This window comes from Carex rostrata, chromosome 12, assembly GCF_964058835.1.
Source record: "Carex rostrata chromosome 12, lpCarRost1.2, whole genome shotgun sequence".
NCBI lineage: Eukaryota > Viridiplantae > Streptophyta > Magnoliopsida > Poales > Cyperaceae > Carex > Carex rostrata.
The window spans coordinates 12848244-12870709 of NC_135929.1; the positions used below are offsets into that span (position 1 = coordinate 12848244).

Here is a 22466-nt window from a genome sequence, read left to right on the forward strand (position 1 = left end):
AACGGTTGTAAATTATTGTATCGTGCAAACTTTGTCGAATAATATCATGATTTGTGTTTCTATATTAATTTTATGAGGAAGGTTCCAATATCTCATATTTTTCATATTTCATACTGTCTCACATTTTATATTTTCGTTTATATCGTCCAATTGTCGATCCGAACTACTCAACAAGATATACATATTAAAATATACTTGGAGATCAAATTTTATAATTTTTGGAAAAAAATATTATTTTTTTAGATAGTTAGAAAATCACTATTTCTGAATAGTTCAAAAATAGTGATTTTGTACATATCTTAAATAGTAAAAAGTTTCAAAAATTATAAAATTTCATCTCCAAGCATATTTTAGTATGGATATCATGTTGAGCGGTTCAAATTGACAATTTTGACTTTGCAAACGAAGATATAAAATATGAGATATGATGAGGTACGAAAGTCATGAGGTATTTTGAAACTCTCCTTTAATTTCATTAATCTCTATTCTTATATTATGCATTTTGAAACTCTCCTTTAATGTCAACGGTTGAGATTAAAAGATGAAGTTTCAAATTGAATATCAGCCCTTCAATTACATAATCCGACTTCTTTTGATTAAATACATAATCTGACTTCTTTTGATTGAAAGATGAAGGCCTTATAAATAATCGTTTAATTTTCCCAGATTGAATATAAAAAATATAAAAAAGTTTCTATCCGAAGGAAACAAATTAAAAAAATTTCCAATACAAATTTCTTTTCCCATAACTGTTGACAAAAAAAAAATACATACTTCAATATCTACTTAATCATGTAATAAAAAAAATTACATATGTTATTCAGAAAATACTAATTTGTGGAAATATATTATCAGTTTACTTTATAATTGCATCTGTATTTTTCTTTCTCATGTTTCATTTGATTAATTAATTAATATAAAAGGTTCACAGTGAACGAAGCACTGACAGCTTACGTAATAAGGACAAATAGATACTCTGTACTGTACAGCTTATTCAGCTTCAAATTCTGTAACACATCTCAAGTCATCCAATATTTTTGTTATCGGATTCATCATCAATTATTATTAAATTTCAAATTAGATGCTTATTTTTAAAATTCAAATAGTTACTTTTAACCGCTCAATATAATCTCTGTACTAAAATGTGTTTGGTGACTAAATTTTATATTTTTCTAAAATGTTGTTTTTTTAAGTAGGTACGATTTTTTTTTTTTTTTGTAATTCTAAACCATTATTTTGTATCTATCTAAAAATAATAATAATAATAGATTAAAAAATATATAAAATTTGGTTACCTTAATATGAAGATCATATTGAACGGTATGAATCAACTGTTTAGATTTTAAAAATAAAAGTAAGTGCATGAGGTAGGAATGAGATACGAGATATTTGAACGCTCTTCATTTAATTTTACGGTTAAGAAGTTACTTAAAATTTTACTGATACATGTCCATCTAAGGAATGAGTATATATAATTTAATGTACAAAATTAATTACTTGTCTTTTTAAAGTTCTATATATAGTTATATACTTTGATTTTGATTTTACGTTCCATTTGATGGGTAATCCGTCTCAATTTTGAAAAACAAATTTACCTGACTGAGAACAATTATAATCAGACGGTTTTTTTAGCATGGCATGAATCTCAAAACGGACCCCTACAGTCCCGATTTTTTTATATATATCCAAAACTTCAATCAAATTATAAAAAATAACCGAAGCACCGTTGAAATTCGATTTTTACCCAATCCGGTTATCCAATAACCGGATTTTATAGAAATGTCCGGTTAACCACTCCCCGGACTCAAAATGCACAAATCCGGTTAATGGTTAACCGGATTTGTGCATTTTGCCTTTTTTTTTTTTTTTTTTTTTTTTTTTAAAACAGAAATTTTTTATTTTTTATTTTTTTTGTATTAAAATATTAGAAATATTGAATATATTTCTTTGAAAACAGATATAATACAATATAATTTGATTTATTAGAAAGACTGCAACAAATAACCCGGATCAATATTTTTCAGATCAGATTTTTCGCGGCTGTAAGAAAAATTAATATATTTCTTTATGTGTTATTGGAAAAAAATAAAAATAATTAGATTCTGAGTTATTGATCCCGGTTCAAAAGTCACTTCTAAGTAATTCAGAAAATATTGTGACCTTTCTAGTACATTTAATTAATAAAAAGTTGTATCTATTTTTGAAAAAAATAAAAAACTTTAATTTATTTAATTATTGTTTTTCAAAAAGAATTCTCAAAATAGATACAACTTTTTATTAATTAAATGTACTAGAAAGGTCACAATATTTTCTGGATTACCTAGAAGTGACTTTTGAACCGGGATCAATAACTCGGAATCTAATTATTTTTATTTTTTTCCAATAACACATAAAGAAATATATTAATTTTTCTTACAGCCGCGAAAAATCCAATCTGAAAAATATTGATCCGGGTTATTTGTTCCAGTCTTTCTAATAAATCAAATTATATTGTATTATATCTGTTTTCAAAGAAATATATTCAATATTTCTAATATTTTAATACAAAAAATAAAAAAAATAAAAATTTCTGTTTTCAAAAAAAAAAAAAAAAAAAAAAAGGCAAAATGCACAAATCCGGTTAACCATTAACCGGATTTGTGCATTTTGAGTCCGGGGAGTGGTTAACCGGACATTTCTATAAAATCCGGTTATTGGATAACCGGATTGGGTAAAAATCGAATTTCACCGGTGCTTCGGTTATTTTTTGTAATTTGATTGAAGTTTTGGATATATATAAAAAAATCGGCCTACAGTCTCTACAGAAAATCGATTGAGTTTGATCCGGCTGGAATTAATCTGGACCGTTAGTTTCAATTTGTTTGAGTCAGGTACCTGGGAGGATACGGATCCGTTGTGCCAACGTACGCACTATTCCAATACCGTGTTCCTCCCTGGTACAGACTACAGAGATCTATATCCTTTCAGGTATTTGCGGATACAATTAGAAAACAATGATTTCCAGAACAAAAAAATTGGATATCTATTGTATCAAGATTCGTGCTAGATTAGAGAACAATTTGAATTTTCTCATTCTCACACTATGAATGTTTGGTTCAAACTTCAAACGAAGAGCAGCAAGCAAGGGAAAAGAACAAAATAGAATGTTACTATGTTTGATTTATTTTGTTTACCTCAATTTGATGATTAACATAATAAAAGCTTTATAAAATTACTAGAGGTTAAAAAATAATAATAATAATAATAATAATACCTATTAAGAAAAGAAAAGATAAGATTTATACAGATTCCTAGTACAGTGTTGTGTAGACTATCTTTGTTGTCGGCTTGCTTTGTTTTGCTGCAGGTGGATATATAAAATTTGAAGATATGAAATTAATATGCGGTGGATATCTTCACGACGCGTCATTTTCTTTTAATCACGCGCTCTGAATATTTTCTCAACATTTTCAAGTGAATTATTGCATGCCAACAAAATTTATTCACAAGATTTATGTTTTTTTTTTTATACAAGTAAGCTAAATTCTTAATTATTGAACCGAATGCTTTTATTTTGGGAGAATTTCATGTAAACTCCTCAAAAGCTTTAAAATTATGTATTTCTCCCTCTAAACTTTGAAATTACGTATTCCCCCGCTAAACTTTCAAAACTCACAAATTTATCCATTTTATTGTCTTTTTATATTGAAACTCATTTGAAATTTATATAATACCTATTTTACTCTTTATCAAAATATAAAAATTTGTATCTTGTTTAAGAAATATATCGGTCTTATATTTCATCATTTTTTTAGGGCAAATTGGATATTTTATAAAGGGTAAAGGACGTAATGGATATCTTATAAGACCGGCATTTTTCATAAACAAGCTACAAATTTTTTCTACTTCCCATAAAGGGTAAACTGGGTATCTTATAAATTTAAAATGAGTTTTAATATTAAGACAATAAAATGGATAATTTTGTAAATTTTAGAAGTAGCAATGTGTACTTTTAAAGTTTAGAGGCGGAATACGTGATTTTGAAGTTTTCGAGGATATATATGAAATTCCCCGTTTTATTTTTATGTATCTAGTTTAGGGGTGAAAACGAGGCAGATAGTGGTAAAATCACATCCATATTATTTTTTAATTTTTGGGATACGGATATGGATCAGATATTAGACGGATACTGATCAAAACATATACTTATTAAATATAATTATAATGATGAATAACATAATTTTTACATATTATATATTAAACTATATAATATATATTTATTATTCGAATACGAATAATTGAAACGTAAAATTATATGTGTATTTATATTTATATGGATATTCGGATATCTACATTGAATTTTTCGATACATATTGAATACGGATCGAATAGTATCCATACTGTTTTCACCCCTAGCCTAGTTTACGTCGAACCTTAGCACTATAGTCATTTAAAAATCATGCCTTTCATTTATGTTTTCTTATTATCATTTTATAGAATATTAGAGCACTAATAATTAATAAATAACTGAACTAATTTCTATCTTTATATTAGACTACTAGATTAATTAACAACTACTTTAGTATATATAATATTATTTTGTATGTAAAATTTTGTATATTGAATTATTAATTGATCAGTATAAAAGAAAGGCTTTGATATATGTTAAATTTCTTTGATATGTGTTTTTCTTTTCTAAAAATGAATGAATACTGAATCATGTACCAGACAAATTGACTAATACGAAACATATTTCGCATGCACCGATTTTGTTAGCTCATAAAACAAAAACTACACAACTCCATGCCTCCTTATATTAAATGCCTCAAGCCAAAAAAAGGTTGTTTTTTACGTAAAAAGTAAATATTATTAATAATAGGGAAGGGATGGACTAAGTTCTAAGGTGATTTATAAAGTACATGCTATTTGGTTGTTTATGTATTTTTGTGTTGTTTTCAAGGTTTAAATAGTTAATTTAAACCCCTCAATATAATATATATTTATATTAAAATGTATCAGGAGATGAAATTTTATAATTTTTTAAAAAAAATTTACTTGAATTTTAGAAATTTAGAAAATTGTTATTTTTTTATGGTTTGAATTGTTTGAATAACAGTGATTTTTAAAAAAATCTAAAAAAAATAGCATTTTTTTTTTCAAAAAATATAAAATTTAGTCTTTGAGTACATTTTAATACAAAGATTATGTTGAGGGTGTGCTTTTGTAACGGACCTTAGCCCATCCCATTAATAATAGTCTAAAATAGCGTTCAAGTGGCTTAATTTTTTTTTTATATATGCTAAAAACAAGCAATAAATTAATGTATTATATAGTATTTCATCATTGTGAAAAAAGTTGGTGGCATTTCACTCTTTTTTGGATAGGCATTGAGATGAAAAGTCAAAGAAGAATCAAGACACATCGAGTGATATTTATATACGTGTAAAAGAAAGCGAAATAGATTATATTTGATTATTTATTTTTTATTTTGGTTTTAAATTATTATTATTTTTTTAATGAAAGTCCGTAGACAATTGTATTTATAAAAAAAGTTACAAAGTAGCTATTACAAATTAATCAAAACATATTATCCTGTGGACGCAAATTTGAACATTCTTGCTTGATTGGAGTGGTAGAAATATGGTAATGGTTTCCTCTGTACGCATATCATAGCTGAGAAAGCACTGAATTCAAACTAGACTGAAAATTGAATCGACCAGACCAAGACAGTCATCCATCAGTTAAGAAGGCACTGAATCAGATCAGACTAGGAACTAAATCAATCAATAGTACAGGACAATCACCTCTAAAGAAAAAGAGAAGAAGAAAGACAGAGAAAGATGTAGAAAACAACAGATAACAACACACAACATCAAACTAAAAACAGAATGTACCTACTGTACACAAACATGAATGAAACGTGGAGGTAAATAAGATATATTGCTTTTTTTATCATTATTTGCGAATTATTTTGTGTGTCGACGAGAAAAAAATAGATATTAACAATCAATTTTATTTGATGATTGAAGAAGTTAGAATATGAGAAATTAAAAAACTAAAACTTTATATACATGCCTTTATCATTTGACATGCATCATATTTAAATTTGTTGTTGAAATTTAATATTCATTAGATTAATAATAAAATGTCAATAAACTTAAATCATTTATGGATTTGGGGAAGAGTAGGTCTTGTGTTGGTACAAAATGGAGAAGATTGTTTGAAATATTGAAACAAACACCAAAGAAAAAGGTGTGGAAACTAAAGACGCAAGTGTTAAAAACGACATGGATTTATTAGGCTAATTGTTGGCGCTTTCCTACACCGGGTAACAAATTATTCAATCCACATATTTTTCAATTATTTATTGTGTTTTTCCTCCTTTCTTCTGGAAAACAGAGCGCCAAATATTTCTTTCTTTATATTTATTGTAAAATGTTTAAGAAACTTTTATCCTCTTTTTGCAATTTATGAGAAAAACACACACACAAAAAAAAATGTTTATAGCATTGTTCGTTTTACTTAAGATTGCACGCTTTGATTATAATGCGTCTTTTTTTTTTCTTTTTTTTTAAGATTACATGTTGAAGAATATTTTTCTGTTTGTGGTTGTATGTTTTGTCACCAGATGTTAATAAAATATATATATATATATATATATATATATATATTTTGTACAGAAATTGTAAAGTTGTGACCGGAGCTCGACTTTTCAATTTCTAAGTAACCACAGTTTATAATTTTTTTTCTCTGTGCTACCAGCCTACCATCCATCTCGACGTTCACACTAATTATTGGCACCAAAAATTAAGTTCACACCAATTATTCGCTCGTATAATAAAATCTGATAAGATTTTTAATTGTACAACCTATCATGAGGAAAAGGACCCGAAAGAATCTGTGATAGCTTTGGATGGAAAGCTCTCTTTAGTTTTGAGTTTTAGATAAAAATGAATATAATTTATTTAAAAATAATAATTTTATTATATTTTTCTCATTATCCATTACATCAACAACTCCGAAAAATCATGTTTACTCGTTGATCATAATTCCTTCTGTTGTTTCATGCAGTACTCTTTTTCGTCTATTTGACTAGTTTGCAAAATATATATGATGTCTTGCTATCTTATCTATATTCTAATCAAATTTTATATCAAAACATGTGTCTAAAACTGTCAAATCGTATTTATTTCATTGAATATCTATAGAATGTGGTACTGCTGCGCATTTGTTCTTACTTTGCATAAAACAGGCAAAATCAGGAAAGAATGTGAAATTTGAAGGTCTTCACGTGAGCCGCGTCACACCCGATGCGGGCCGTATCACACCCTGACCTGACCACTGACGCGATCCTAAAATTTCAGCACCTGAACTTAAAATAGTCATAACTTTTGACTCGTAACCCCATTTTGAGCATATGACCACTTTTCGGAAAGCTTGCGAGAAAAATCTACAATATAAGAAAAAGACATAGGCACGCGGGGCGCGTCACATTCCATGCGGGCCGTGTCAAGCATTTCCAGAAACATAACTGTAATTTGAAAACAAGGATAATTGAAGGAAGGTCGGCCAAAAAAGCTTATAAGCGGGATTTCTTGCTCCAGAGAGATCATTATGGAGCTAAGGAACATTTTCTAGGGTTTGGGAAAGACGATTTGGCTTGGAGAAGAAGAAGAGAGGAGGAAAACGCGAGTTTTGTGACGATTCTTATTCGTTCTTTGAGATTTGCCATGAACCCTCTTATCTTTACTTGTTTTATTTGTTTTTTTATCATGTCTGAGTAATTTATTTAGTTTCTAGGGTTACGATGTAGTTGGATACTCTGTTTTATTATGCATGTTTTTTGAATCTGTGTTGATGTTTGTGTTTATTTGTTTGAGTACTATTTTAATTGCTTTGTTGAAATTGTTTAAATGATTCTTGTTGTCTACTGTTAGATGTATATAGCATATTTTCTAGTATTTTGGTCTTAATGTTTCTTTCAACTAAACTAAGTATCTGAGGTAGGATTTCGAGCCGTGAGGCGAGACCAAATAGTAACTGAGAGGTGAACTTTTCCATTATTCGAGAGATGGTGGATGCCTTTAGTAAACCTGACAAATAACTTAGGTTGAATACCAATAAACGAGAGTTTAGGGTTGGAAACCTAAGAAGGTGAAATTGCATTTCCGTTACCAAGTTTATTAAGCCAACAAACGAGAGTTGAGGTTTAGGAACATTAGGTATGGTCAGTAGAACCTTACATAAAGAAACAACGCAGAAACATATGCATGTTGTATTAACTCGAGGCCCATGCGCCTCGCATCAAAAATGACGCGGCCCGCATCTGGTGTCGAGAGGCAGAGTTGAAGATGAAATAAGAAACCCTAGAAACACCTTTATTTTAATTGATAAAACTAAATTTTACTTTCTGTCATTTAATTTTTACAATTGAACTTAGAAAAATTAAACAACCCAAATCAACATTTTCAAACTTCTAGTACCTAATTAATTTAAGTAGAGTCCAGTTTATATTTGAACCATCATGTGGATCGATACCTGAATATACTGCTCGATAGGATTGTACACTTGCAGTCTTAATCAAAAGGTGTAACCAAGGTTAAAAGGTACAGCTTGCTGTACTGAAACTTTGTGCATACGCTTTTGTGTGAACAATACAATTATTGAATTTTACGATTTCTTATATTTTAGAAATTATGCAGATTCATAATAATTGAAATTACAATATAGATTAGTTGAACTGAAGAAGTCATCGAGATATTTATCAATAATTCAAATTGTAAAATTATGAACTTGGTAAAATATTTTTGATATTGTTTACAAGGAGCAAACGTTGGTAACGTTTGACAAACGTTATAACGATTATACCAGTAAGAAAGCGCTGAGAAATCAATTGGTCAAAGTCAAAAGAAATTACAAACGTTGGTAATGTTTGTGAAAACATTGTAACATTTTAAATAAATTCAAACCTCAAAAATTTCTGTTTTGATCAATTGATTCCAGGGACCAATCGTTGGTAACGATTGACAAATGTTGGTAACGTTTATCATAAGCTGCACAGAAAAAGAAAACCGTAATTCATGATTTGAACTAACCGTTCAATGTTTCTAACAAACGTTGTAACATTTTAAGGCATGCTCATTCTGGAGCTATCACTATAAATAGACCTTTGAGCTTTGTAACTTTTAGACGCCCCTAACTTTCAAAAAACTATTTTTCTGTGAGCTTGAGTTTCTCCATTGTTGTGAGAACTTAGAACTTCAAATCTCTCAAACAACCTCAAATCCATTTCACTAATCTTGAGTTAGATTAGATTAAAGTGAGCTTTTTAGTGTTTCTCTTGTGAACATTGACTTAGAGACTTCGTTCTCTTCTTGAGTTGGCCGTGTGACTTCCCGTTCGTTATAAGAGCTGATTGATTCACAAGTTGTAAATTTTTCTCGTTAGGTAATAGAAAGACGCACCTAGAAGATGTTGCGATGCCCCGGAGACGTAGGCATTTTTGTCGAACTCCGATAACACCCAGCGTGTCAAATTTGACGTAGGCATTTTTGCCGAACTCCGATAACACCCGGCGTGTCAAATTTCTGTAAACTCATATATTTACTTTTAATTGCAATTATTTTTCAATTTTAAATATTAGTAGTGCATTGTGTATAACACCTTCGTCATAGAAAACTATAATGGAATTTAACTTTACATCAAAAAAAAATATCTAGAAAATAATTTAAAAAATAAGTGGAAACAACATGATATTTTGATCCTAAATTCATACAAAACTACAAAGGTGAAATCTACAAAATGTATGATCATTTTGATGTTAGTTTATAATATTACCATAATTCAGGTAAAAAACTTGAATAACAAAAATGGTACAAGTAAATTATAAATTATGCGCGGCTACACCAATAATTAGAATAAAAAATCCAATCTAAATGGTCTATCTAGTTTAAACTAGACAAGATCAAATGCTTTAATAAAATTAGCAATACAATGATTTAAATAGGAAGAGTGGTAAATGAAGAAAGATAAGCAAAAAAGATACTGTGATATAGAAATCCAACGGCTAGAGAGAAAAGGATATAAATTTTTTATTTGAATAACCTACTCTTTATGATGTTTCCATTTAATTTAGGTGTGTGTACTCTAGTCTCTATATGATATGATGATGTCAAATCATAACCAGCAAATGTTTTGACAAATCCAGTTGTTATCCAGTATTGTTTTTGTTTGGATCGCCGCTCTTTTTTCTTTTATAAAACAAAAACAAATATCGCTAGTAAATATCTCCAGTAAATATCAGAATTTTGACACAGAGGCAACCAAGCAGAAGAGAATCCTATTCATGTATCACCTGACTATGTCAAACCGAAACCCTAGATTTTGTAATTATTAAATAATATTTCACCTAGTTTCAAATAAATAAATAATTTTATTATAATTTAATGCATATTTTCTCACACAACCCTGACCTGACCCTGCCGCTCTCTCTCTCTCTCTCTCTAGTGTTGACAAAATTTTATGGGCTTGCAGGGTTTGCTCTCCTATTCCTAGCCTACTCGCAGAGAGAGATAGAGAGATAGAGAGAGAGAGGCCTCCACCTCACCACTCTCACCTCCTCTTCTCTTTCTTCTCTTCTTCTCTTCTTCCCGAGATAAGCGCCACCTTTACACACACCAACAACACCACAAACCACCTCTCTTTCTTTGCGCTCTCTCTCTCTCTCTCTCTCTCTAGAATAGCATAGCATAGCATAGAATAGAATAGAATAGAATAGAATAGCATAGAATAAAAAGAAGAATAGTATGTCGGGCTTATACGCCCGGAGCTTCTCTCCAGCGAGAGCCATCTCGCCTCAAATTAGAAACACCCCTGATGTAGAGAGGTATAATATCAATATTATCACATCATCATAATAATAATAATAATAATAATAATACAATAACAAATTAACAATCGATCATATGCTATAAATTTCATTTTTCCTCACTTGGGATTTTCTTTTTTAGCATTGATTTAACTAAATTTATGCTATTTGCATCCTCATATATGTATACATGTTATTAGTTTCTCTTCTCTTCAATCGTCATCCCGTTTTGCATCTCTATCCTATTCATTCTTCATATTTGCATTCTAATTTCTACCAGTCATGGGTTGTTTTTCCTCTTTCTTTCAAGATGTAAGGTGTAAATCCACCTTCTGATTTTCATGTTTAAATACATCTTTATTCTTTTCAAAACCAATTTCCATCAAAAATTTTGCAGATCAGTTTTAATTTTTATTTTTCCATGCGTATGTATAATCTCTTCATCCAAGTATTTCCCCTTCTAATCTAATCTTCCAGTATAAATGAAATTTGGATTCTGTTATTTATTACTTGTTATTCTACTGAGTATTATATTATGGATTTCATCTTTATAAAAGTTGCTTTATAGTCCAATAGCAAATTCAAATAACATCTTATTCTTAGACATTTACATAGAAACTCTTACTTATTGCTCTTTGTTATTCTAGATATAAAAAACATAGTAATCTTTCATGTATGTTCGCTTGAATTGGTGAATTGGCTACATAACAATTTTTGGGCTTTTGTAAATGTATTTGTAGTTAAGTTATTCAAATGCAACCTTTTAATTTCTAGCAATGTCAGGAATCAGGATACTTGACAAATGGATTTTTATTATTTTATTTGCAGTTATAGCCATTATCTAGCAGAGTTAGTAGAGGAGCACCGGAAGCTCGGACCTTTTGTGCAAGTTCTTCCGGTTTGTAGCCGATTATTAAATCAAGGTTTGATACTTTCTTATTTTGTTATGCAATGCATTGGTTTCTTAATTTTGAGTTGTTCTTTATGTTGTGCATTTTTAATTTATACTGTCATCCACAATCTACAATTTAATTCAGGTTTGATCATTATAATTGATGCTCAATTACATGGCCTAGGATGTATTAATTGAGCATTGCATAATTACTTACCGTAAATTAGTATTTTTATTCTGCGTTCATGACTTGGTTGAGATTGTACTTGCGTTCTTTATCATAATTATTTCTTGATTTTATAGGTGACTTACTCCTAGAAAGTTTCTAAATGGGACTTCTCTGTGGATCACAATATCTCTACCTTTTTCTTGTGCTAATTTTTTTTGTTGAATTGGATTTATCTGTCAGAAATATTGAGAATCTCAGGGCTGGTACCGAACCATGGGTTTGGGGATTATGACAGACTGCATCATCGAAGCCCGAGTCCCATGTCTTCGCCAAATATTCGATCTAATCTAGGTGGGCCCGTTCTAGGACCTTGGAATACTCTTCAACAAGAGGTATGAGCCCTTGTTTCTCTCTCCGAATAACAAAACATATTTTTTTTTTTGGTGAGGATAAGTTGTTTAATAATTAATATTACCATTTAAGGATTGAAGCACTTACTGGCAATACTGGTACTTGCTCATACCAGGTTGACTTTATAAAATACACATTGCATGAACCCTCACCTCCAAATCCAAAAAGAAAAAGAAACAATGATAAAATTAGAAATAAATAATAAATATATAAAAAGAAGTGAAACCAGTACTGTGCTGGTATGGGTCTATTCTTTTCGTGATACCTGGCTGACCTATAGCATATCCGGTTTTGGCACCTGACCTTGTTTTCTCAATCCTCTCATTGAACTTGTACACATATTTCAATCTATCCCCTGAACTCTTTATTCTTTCCAATCAGTTTCCTTGAACTTTTTTTTTGTTCTATTAATATAGGCAGATATATGTCTAAAGTACAGGACCAAATTATTAAGTCAAGTACTCTCAAACAAATTGAGGTTTGATCAATTAGTATAGGCAAACAAATCTACAATTTGACGCATCATCTCTAAGTCTAGCTGCATTATCAGAATTAGAGTTAGGTCAACAGGAAACAGTTCAGGAGGGGGACTCAGAGATAGAGGTCGAGCACCCTATACTGACACCAGAAGATTTAACCCATATGCTTGGGTTAGAGTTTCTAAATGATTAGGATTGTTTGTTTGTTGTCTGCTGTTGTTAGGAGTTTTTGTTGTTGGCTGCTGTTTGTTTTTTATGTTTCAGTTCTACTTTTTGGGCGTTTGTTTGCCTAGGGTTGTTCCTATGGACTATCTTTTTTGGTTTTTTGTTTGTTTGTTTTTTGGTACAAACTGTATGTGTTTTCCTTCTTCAATTATTTGGAGATTGGAAAGCAAACAATTTTATGGTTTCTAATGAAATCGGTGGGTAACCACTTTTTCAAAAAAAATTATCAGAATTAGAGCTTAGAGATAATCAACTGACTTCCCAATTGAACAAAATGGAAAATCTTATAATCCAACTGAAAGTAATTAGGAGGCCGCATTGAGCAAAATATGTACATGGTTTATTTGTCAGCTATTGTAACTGTTGTTAATTTATAATTTGGCTGGATTTTTTTTTCCCGTGAAAACAGAGGTTGGGGATTCCACAAGGAATGTCAATGGATTGGCAGGGGCCCCCACCAAGCCCAAACTCTTACATAGTGAAGAAAATTCTGCGTTTAGAGATTCCAGTTGATGACTATCCTAATGTATGCTTTTTTTTATTGTACTTTCTATTTTTACTAGTTCTATTTTCGGGCAGCAACACCAACCAGATCCAATGGATATAAGTGTAGGGAACTGACAGTGATCCCATGATAAATTTTGCTCAAGTTGGTTTTCATTAAAGAATAAAAATAACATGTTTGTTCCGTTCTCTCTCTCTGTTTATTTTTTGCCTTTTGATTCTAGAAGAGAAGTTTATATTATTATTTTTTTCAGTTCAATTTTGTTGGAAGGATACTTGGCCCGAGAGGGAACTCCTTGAAAAGAGTCGAGGCATCAACTGGATGTCGGGTTTTTATTCGAGGAAAGGGCTCTATTAAAGATCCAGAAAAGGTAATTGAGTTTAGTCGCAGTAAAGTTGTATCGGACTATTCCAGACTTGCCAAAATCTATCAAATCGCAATCTTACTAGTTTAAAGAGATGCTTCTCTGTACCAGTCAAGTCTGGCATAATTACGATGATTAATTGAGAATTTATTGAAGCCAGACCCATAAAAGGCAATGAAAAGGAGTTGTTGCAAATTGCATCCGGTGAAACTTATTGGCTGTTCGATACACGTGGTTTGATTTAAGTTGAATTTATATGATTCAAACGTTAAAGCAAAGAGATTTCTCTTCTGGTATTGGAGATAATGTCAGAGTTTAATGAATGCATTATGCATGTTCTGACTATGAATTTTTCTTGCAAATACCCAGAAATTTTTATGGGGTATAATTTGCAAAGAAAAGCAAATGAAAAGACAGGTGTAGCATTATAATTTCAGTGACAGGATTTTGTCCAGCAATTTTTTTACTTGCGTTCTAAAGTTTCCTTATTTTTTTTTTTGTGAAGGAGGAGAAATTAAAGGGGAGGATGGGGTATGAGCACTTGACTGACCCATTACACATCTTGATCGAGGCCGAGTTACCTGCTAATATAATTGATGCAAGATTGAAACAAGCACAAGAGATCATTGAAGAACTGCTAAAACCTGTGGTGAGTGAATGGACACAAATTAAAGGTGTTGTTTTGTAAAAAGTTAAATATTTTGAAGTATTGAATTCTGATTATTTCATATATCATTGGACAGGATGAGTCGCAAGATTTTTACAAGAAGCAACAACTAAGAGAACTTGCAATGCTGAACTCTTCTTCTATGAGAGAGGAGAGCCCCCTCCCAGGTGGAAGTGATTCCCCTTTTGGTAATAGTGTACCGAAACGTGCCAAGACTGATATTTAGATTATCGAAAAGTTTCAACTTGAGTCCGTCTCCTCCTTTGTTGGTTCTCCCTTGTAGCAGAGTCGGTGCAAGTGTAGGGTATTCATTTTATTCGTTATCTAGAATTAAATAACTTAACAGTGATATATGATGAGAGGGATTGAGGTTTTTAACTGTGAGAGCTGTTATTGTGACTTGTGTGTGTGTGTGTGTCTGAGAGAAACTTTAAATTGTAGGTTTTGCTTTTAGGTGTCAATTTCATGAGCTTGTAGTGTGATAATAAATCTTGGATGAATGGTGCTGTACTGGTACTGTTTATGTAATGCATTGACTATTGGCTAAATTTATTAGCATGAATTTTGAACCAGTAATACCAGTGGTTCTCTTTTTTTTTTTTTTTTTTTTTTTTTTCTTTTAGCGGCGTCCTCGTCATCATGTAGAATGACCACTATTATTATTACTATACGGTGAGTTGTGAAGTAAGAGTTTTGTGTTATTTTACATATGTAGACTATAGTTTTAAATTTAGAAGTCAAAACAGTTGAACAGTTTAGTTGATCAGAACTGTTCAACGTGATCTCTATATGAAAATTTCTTGGGATATCAAATTTTACATTTTTTATAATTTATTTACCGTTTTATTAGATAGGTAGACAATTGTGTAAAAACAGCGATTGTCTTTTAAAAAACAAACAGTAAAAATGTTCTAAAAATATAAAATTTGATTGTAAATTACGTTGAATGGTTCTGAATCAACTATTTGTACTTTGAAATGAAAAATATGAATATGAAATAAAATAAAATCCTTATTTCATAAAGACTTGGAGACTCACTCTGTTATTATTATTATTATTTGCTATTGTTGGCCATCGGTTGTGAATTTGTCATTAAATAAATAGAAAGGATTTAAAGAGTATGAAAAGAAATGATTAACATGTTGTTAGTTTTATATATTAGTTGGGTCAAATTTCATGCTATTAGCATTGCCATTCACAAAGCAAGTTATAAAAATTGATTTGATATATCAGGTTATTTAGTAAATTACAAAACTTGAATTAAATTATATCATTTTTATGTGTTGACAATTGACAATCACAAAGCATAAATCACATTAACTAATGAATTTCATTAGTAGTAGTTATTTTGACGGTAAGTAAATATTGTCAAAACAATTTGTTCAATGGATCTAGACTCATACTTTTTTTTTAATGATTTCAAGAGTGAGATAATTAATGTCTAATCTTAGTAATTTCCAAGGAATATATATCAAAATAATTATATGGTGCATGCCGACATAGCTTAGTATGAATTTTTAATATCTTCATGTCCAACCCAAAAAAAATTAAAAATTGCATAAAGCAATAAAGGTTTATAGTTTGATTTGGTTGGTTAGAATTAGAACACCTCAAATATTGTCAGGTCGTTTGATACTGATAGGATATGGAATAAGAAGGAATAATACAAGCACAGAGTTTACCAGTGCAGAATTGCAGATACATAAAAAAAATAAAAAAAATATTGGCATATTGGCTGTTAGATATTAACCGTATTATCTACAAAAGTAATATATGGATGAAAATTAATTTGTTCATTTGATATTCACCAGACACTACCAAAAAAATTAAAAATATATGAAAAACATTAAGAATATGTATATTCGTTAATTTTAAAATGTTAAATAGATTTTTTTTTTTTTTTTGCAATTGATAAATGTAATACAAAAGAAAATTATGGTTTACAATATATAGCTTATTTTTTGTACTATTGAATCAAGATATCCATATAATTATGACTAAATTAAGAATTCACATACTTCTTTGATGTTTGTCGACATATCATCAATACTCTTTTTTTTTTTCTCATTTCGTAATTAGAAAGATTTAAACTAACTAGCTTCGCACTTTTGAATATATTTTCATGTGCTATTAAATTTGTAAATATGCATCTGTTCAGTCGTCTAGGTCGATGAAAGATAATTCAATTTTTTTTTTTTAATTTATCCTCCAATTTCTTTTAAATTTGTGTTGAAGACTTGAAGGTACCATCTTTGATTTATCTTTTCCCTAAATTTGTAGATCGGTTATCACATCAATTTCAGATACTGGACTATGGATATTTTTATCAATAAAAAACTTGATTAAACTGTGGTGGTAGATGAAAATCAGCATTTAATTTAGTGATAAAAGATAATACTTTTAAAGCTAAACTTTTTTTTCTCTCTAAAAATTAACCGTGCTAACTATCTAGAGTGGAAAAAATGGCACGGCGGAGCCAGCACGGTACGTGTATCAGTTATGTATTGTGATTCGCGTGTCCCGTGCCGTGATCATTCGCGTTCTGTGACTATCTTTTAAAACTTTGGCACAGCACGACACGGTACATGAAAGATCTAGTCATGGCATGTAGTCACGCAAGTCACGTGTAATTAGGGCCAGTAGATATCGATTAAATGGTGAATCTTGAATAAACTAACTTAAATTATGATTAAATGATTACATGAGATACATTTGGGCATGGCGTGACAATTCGCGTGCCGTGACCACTTATTGATATTTTAGTCACGGCACGATACGGCACATAAAAAATTAACTTGGTCACAATACGAGATCAAAGTCAGCGTGTTAGTCACGGCACGACACGACACGACACGACACGACACTTTTTTTCCACTCAAAACTACATGAATTAAGATCCATATATAAAATTAAATCCAAGATAAAAATTACCTCTAAATTGGAGAAGCGGCGCATCAAAAATACTTCTCGACTCCAACAACAAATCTTGCATGACATTCAATTTGCCTTCCTTGGTTGTCGAATGTGCATGACATGAAAACCACGTCTCTATCGATATCCACACACGAACATATTGAAAATATCCGTGAGCCGTACTAGCTAGCACCAAACTGACAAGCCTCTTTCTCTCTCTTTTAATTTCACCTTGTCGTGGTTTATTTATGAAATTATGCGCATATGCAGAAAATGGTTATGTAACCCTTTATGTAGGTTTTTCTAAAATTGTAAGTTTAGGATTAGGAATAATGGAATGAATAGCAGAATGTGGAGAGAGTGAAGAAATTTGCCAAATTTGGCTCATTATTCATGTTTTCAAATATAGCAAATTGGGTGTCATATGTGCCAAGACGCCGCAATGGAGACTGCCCCCTCGACCTACTCAATGCCAGACTTGCATCAGGGGCAGTCTTTCGATTATCCAATGGTCAATGGAGCATGTGGTGTTATAATTTATTATTTGGATTCTTTTTTCTTAAATATTTCAATAGAAAATGAATTTCATTATTACGAAACTTTGAAGATATAACACACACCATACTAAAGTACATGTCAAGAATAAACAACACATTGAAGCCAATAAGCCATAAGCGAAACTTCTTAAGAATTTTCTAGTAAAATTAAAAAAAAAATGTATAATTTAATAATCTTCTTAATAATTAATGGGCTAACTTACCTTTCCTCATATATTATGCAATAAACGAAATGTATATGGGTATAATTAAAACGAAATTTGAAGAAAATATTAGATGCAAATAAAAACGGGCCGAGGAGGAGGTGAATAAGTAAAAGCAAAATAGAAATGCAATGTAAAACGGCCCAAGTTTGCACCAACACAAAATCAACAAGATGGAATGCAAATAGCCACCAAGGCAGCCGTGATTTTTATTTTTATCCAAAAAATAAATTATTTTATTATAAATAACCACATTTTGATCAAAATTTTATTTTTACCCAAACCGTACAGATTATTTACGGTTCCAATTAAAAATTCAAACCGTAAATATTCCTTACGGTCCGAATTTTTAATTCGAACCGTACAGATTATTTACGGCCCGAACTCTCTAAAGCAAATTACAAAGGAACTCTGTGATAGGGTGACATGGTCTGGGACTACCCAGGTCGCATCCTTTCAAAAACAGATAATTCTATAAAATTACAAATTAATGCTAGATAGGTAAACCATCACGTTTTTTCTAAATTTTGATTTTCCAGCAAAATAATCCTCTTTCGCAATTCTTTTTATTTTTATTTTAAATTAATAAAAAATCGGCATAATAATTCTATAACATGAAGAGAGAGATGCAGTATGGAAACAATTCAAAACTACTTGGTGTAAAGTGTAAACTTTTACTCTGGGACCCACCATTAATTAATTGAGAACAGTGACGGTCCACTGTTAAATAAAGTGACTTTCGAATTTTCCTTTCCCTATGCGCAAAAGAATACACTCTTTCTCAATTAATTAGTATATTACACATGATTAAATATGAAATTATGAATATTAGTATATTACACATGATTAAATATGAAACTATGCTCACTATCTATCAATCTTAATGAGGTAAGGTTGATGTTACACATAATTACATAGGATTAAATGTGGCAGGGATTAGATGTGGCAAATTCTTAATGAGCGAGTTGGGTCATGCTCATGCTCGCTCATTAAATAAATGAGCGAGTTTAAATGAGCGGATAAATGAGCGAGTTTAGACGAGCTTTTAATGAGCGAGTTATGAGCGGCTCACGAGTTATGAGCGATTTACTCACCCCTAGTGTGCTCTCTCTCTCTCTCTCCTTTACTTGTGCGACTAACTACTGGCAGCATCTATAAATCATTTGTAATAGCGAGATTTTACCTATGTTGTCAATGGATAAGGTATGTATTCAACAATCTTGGTTCAGTTCTGATGAATGCTAGTCCGATCTAACTCTAGTATGTTAATTTCAAAATCATCAAATTTGGCTTGTATATGAAATTGTGAATTTTGGTTCTATTTGAACAGTCAAATTAAAATATACAAAGATTAAAAAAAAAAAAACCAGCTAATTGATGTGCTAAATTATATGCAACATATTTTTAACAGCCGTTCAGCTTATAAACTTAAATAAACATATTTTGAACATCTGTTAATTATCGTTAATTAAGTCTTACAGTCCAAGCATCAATAATAATGACAATGTTACACTTGAATAAACTTGAACAAAAATATTTTGAACAACCATTCAACTTAAAAAAAAAATAGAAAGAGAATAAAAATATGGCGTAACAAAGAAACGCTATTCTCGTCTTCAAATAAACTAATTATTCTGTGCGTTTTCTTATCCAACATTCTTAGGGCTGTTCTTTAGGATACAATTATTTTATTTTACCAAACTTGTGAAATCCACAATTCATTACACAGGTCACATGAAAATCAATAAGCTAGCAAAAGATGAGGGAAGGAAAGAGATCTAACCGTCGGATGAAAATGATACAAATCTAACCATTAGATATGGATCATACGAAGAAGAGATAGGAGGGCACTGTAGAGCTACAGTAACCGGCTCGTCCAAAATTAGATACTACTAGCACTCCATTATTTTTTTTGGGTTGATAAGATATCATTATGACTTAATTAGGATAATTGAAAATACAAATTCAGGTACTAATTAATTTCATAAACCACAAAAGTGACTTGCCATCAGATTTTTAAACCAGATACCATTCAGCGTTGTCTATACCGCTCATCCAGAATCTCAAAGCTTATTGATTATTTTTTCTGAAAATCAACGAAATTAAATAAGTTATCATTGTCACAATCTATAAATATCCTAACTACCTGATGTCTCTCAAGACCCTCCACACTTTTTCATACAGATATCAATATGCTTCTCAAAAATAATTATGTTTCAAGTCTTTTTTTTAAGTACCATTTGATATGGACGGTCTAGGAATTCAATATTTTTCTAGAAAAGTATCATGATCTTTAATATTTTTTTTCTTGTATTATTTCTGAGTTTTATCATTTACTATATCAACAAATAAATTCGAAATGATGTAATTATTACAAACTACAACCTTCACGCGTATTAGTTGTCCTTGTGGGATCTAATTATTAAAGAAGAGTAGTACTCTTGTTGAAACTTGACAGTTTTGCTTGCAGCCAAATTCATTAGTATATAGTTTTATAACTTATCTTTATTAAATTGGGAAGAGGTGAGGAGCAATTAATGTTATCAGAATCAAATAGCACGTAAATCCAGTAAAGCTCTAGATCAAACCGGGGGGGGGGTTGGGGGAGTTTCCCATTTCAAGAAATTTGACTTGACCAAGTTTCACTCTTCTCTTTGGGGGTGGGGGGGGGGGGGGGGGGGGGGGGGGGGGGGGGGGGGCGGGGTTGGGGGGGTTTCCTATTTCAAGAAATTTGACTTGACCAAGTTTCACTCTTCTCTTTAGGGGGGCCGGGGTTGGGGGGGTTTCCCATTTCAAGAAATTTGTTAAGAAATTTGACTTGACTAAGTTTCACTCTTCTCTTTAGGGGGGCCGGAGTTGGGGGGGTTTCCCATTTCAAGAAATTTGTTAAGAAATTTGACTTGACCAAGTTTCACTCTTCTATTTAGGGGGGCCGGGGTTGGGGGGTTTTCCCATTTCAAGAAATTTGTTAAGAAATTTGACTTGATCAAGTTTCACTCTTCTCTTTAGGGGGGCCGGGGTTGGGGGGGTTTCCCATTTCAAGAAATTTAACTTGACCAAGTTTCACTCTTCTCTTTATATATGTCTCGCTGTCAATTCTTCTTCTTCAAAAAAAAATCTTCTCTCGCTATCACTCTCTTCCTTCTCTTCTCTTTCAAAATACTATTTTCTCCTCTTCAAACCCAGAAATCCATTAGAGATATGTCTCAGCCTACTACCGTTTATAAAAGAAGAAACACTGATACAAAAGATACTGCTGATACTGCTGCTGATACAAGAGATACTGCTGAGGCTACTTCATCTGCATCATTGAGTTGTCCCTCTGATAGACAAAAAATTAAGAAAAATGAGTATGTATGGATAATAGCGGCCGTAATTAAGAAAAAATTATGAAAGTGTAGAACGTACGGAGACACTTGCGAAGGAAATGCAAGAACTAAAAGATTATTTTGCGGAATTAGATAAAGAGAAGCTTATAGTAAAAGAAGTTGATAGTGACAGTTACCAGTAGCATCATTTGGTAAGTATGCACTCTATGAATTAGATATAAGCAGTCAAGAGATTATAGGCTAGATCTGCAGCGAGGATGCTTCGGTCTCATTGGTTGTTGATGTTTTATTTATTTACTTTTTTTTTTCTTTTAAGAAAGGGTGTTGAGTTGTTTTTGTTTTATGTTATTATTAATTTTGTTGTTATCGTTATTATTATCATTATATTATATATCATTATAATCGCCAATTAACTAGGTTTTATTTTGGTTATGTTGATTGTTGAGTAGTTATTATGGAAAGACTTATTAATTAAAAGCGGCCCATATATATTGAGACTAATCGATGGACCAATGAGATTATATATTGAGCCTAATCGATGGTGTATGCAGTTATATTATATTGGCAAATTATTATATTTCATGACTTAACATAATATTGATCTGTGGCTTATTTTCCTTAGTCCCACAATGAAATTAAATAAGGAGTTATTCTTGTCACAATCTATAAATAATTAAATATCCTACTTGAAGTCTCCCAACACAATCCACATTTTCTAATACAAATATCAATATGCTTCTAAAAAGTAATTATGTTAGAAGTCTTTTCTGGATACAATTTATCATGGACGGTCTAGGAATTCAATATCTTTTAAGTTCTCCATCTCTCGAAAGGTGTCATGATCTTTTAATTTTTTTTTTCTTTTATTATTTCTTAGTTTTATTATTTCTTTTACTATTTTTTTAG

The 22466-nt window shown here is 30.9% G+C and overlaps 1 protein-coding gene across 1 annotated transcript; it reads left to right on the forward strand.

The window, feature by feature from the left end:
* Nucleotides 1-10542: 10542 nt before the first annotated feature.
* LOC144563089 (KH domain-containing protein SPIN1-like) lies at nt 10543-15134 on the forward strand. Its single transcript, XM_078312473.1, has 7 exons — nt 10543-10864; nt 11675-11769; nt 12148-12299; nt 13432-13548; nt 13781-13897; nt 14397-14540; nt 14635-15134. The coding sequence occupies exons 1-7, from the start codon at nt 10785-10787 to the stop codon at nt 14782-14784; spliced, it is 855 nt and encodes a 284-aa protein (XP_078168599.1). The 5' UTR covers nt 10543-10784; the 3' UTR covers nt 14785-15134.
* Nucleotides 15135-22466: the final 7332 nt, after the last annotated feature.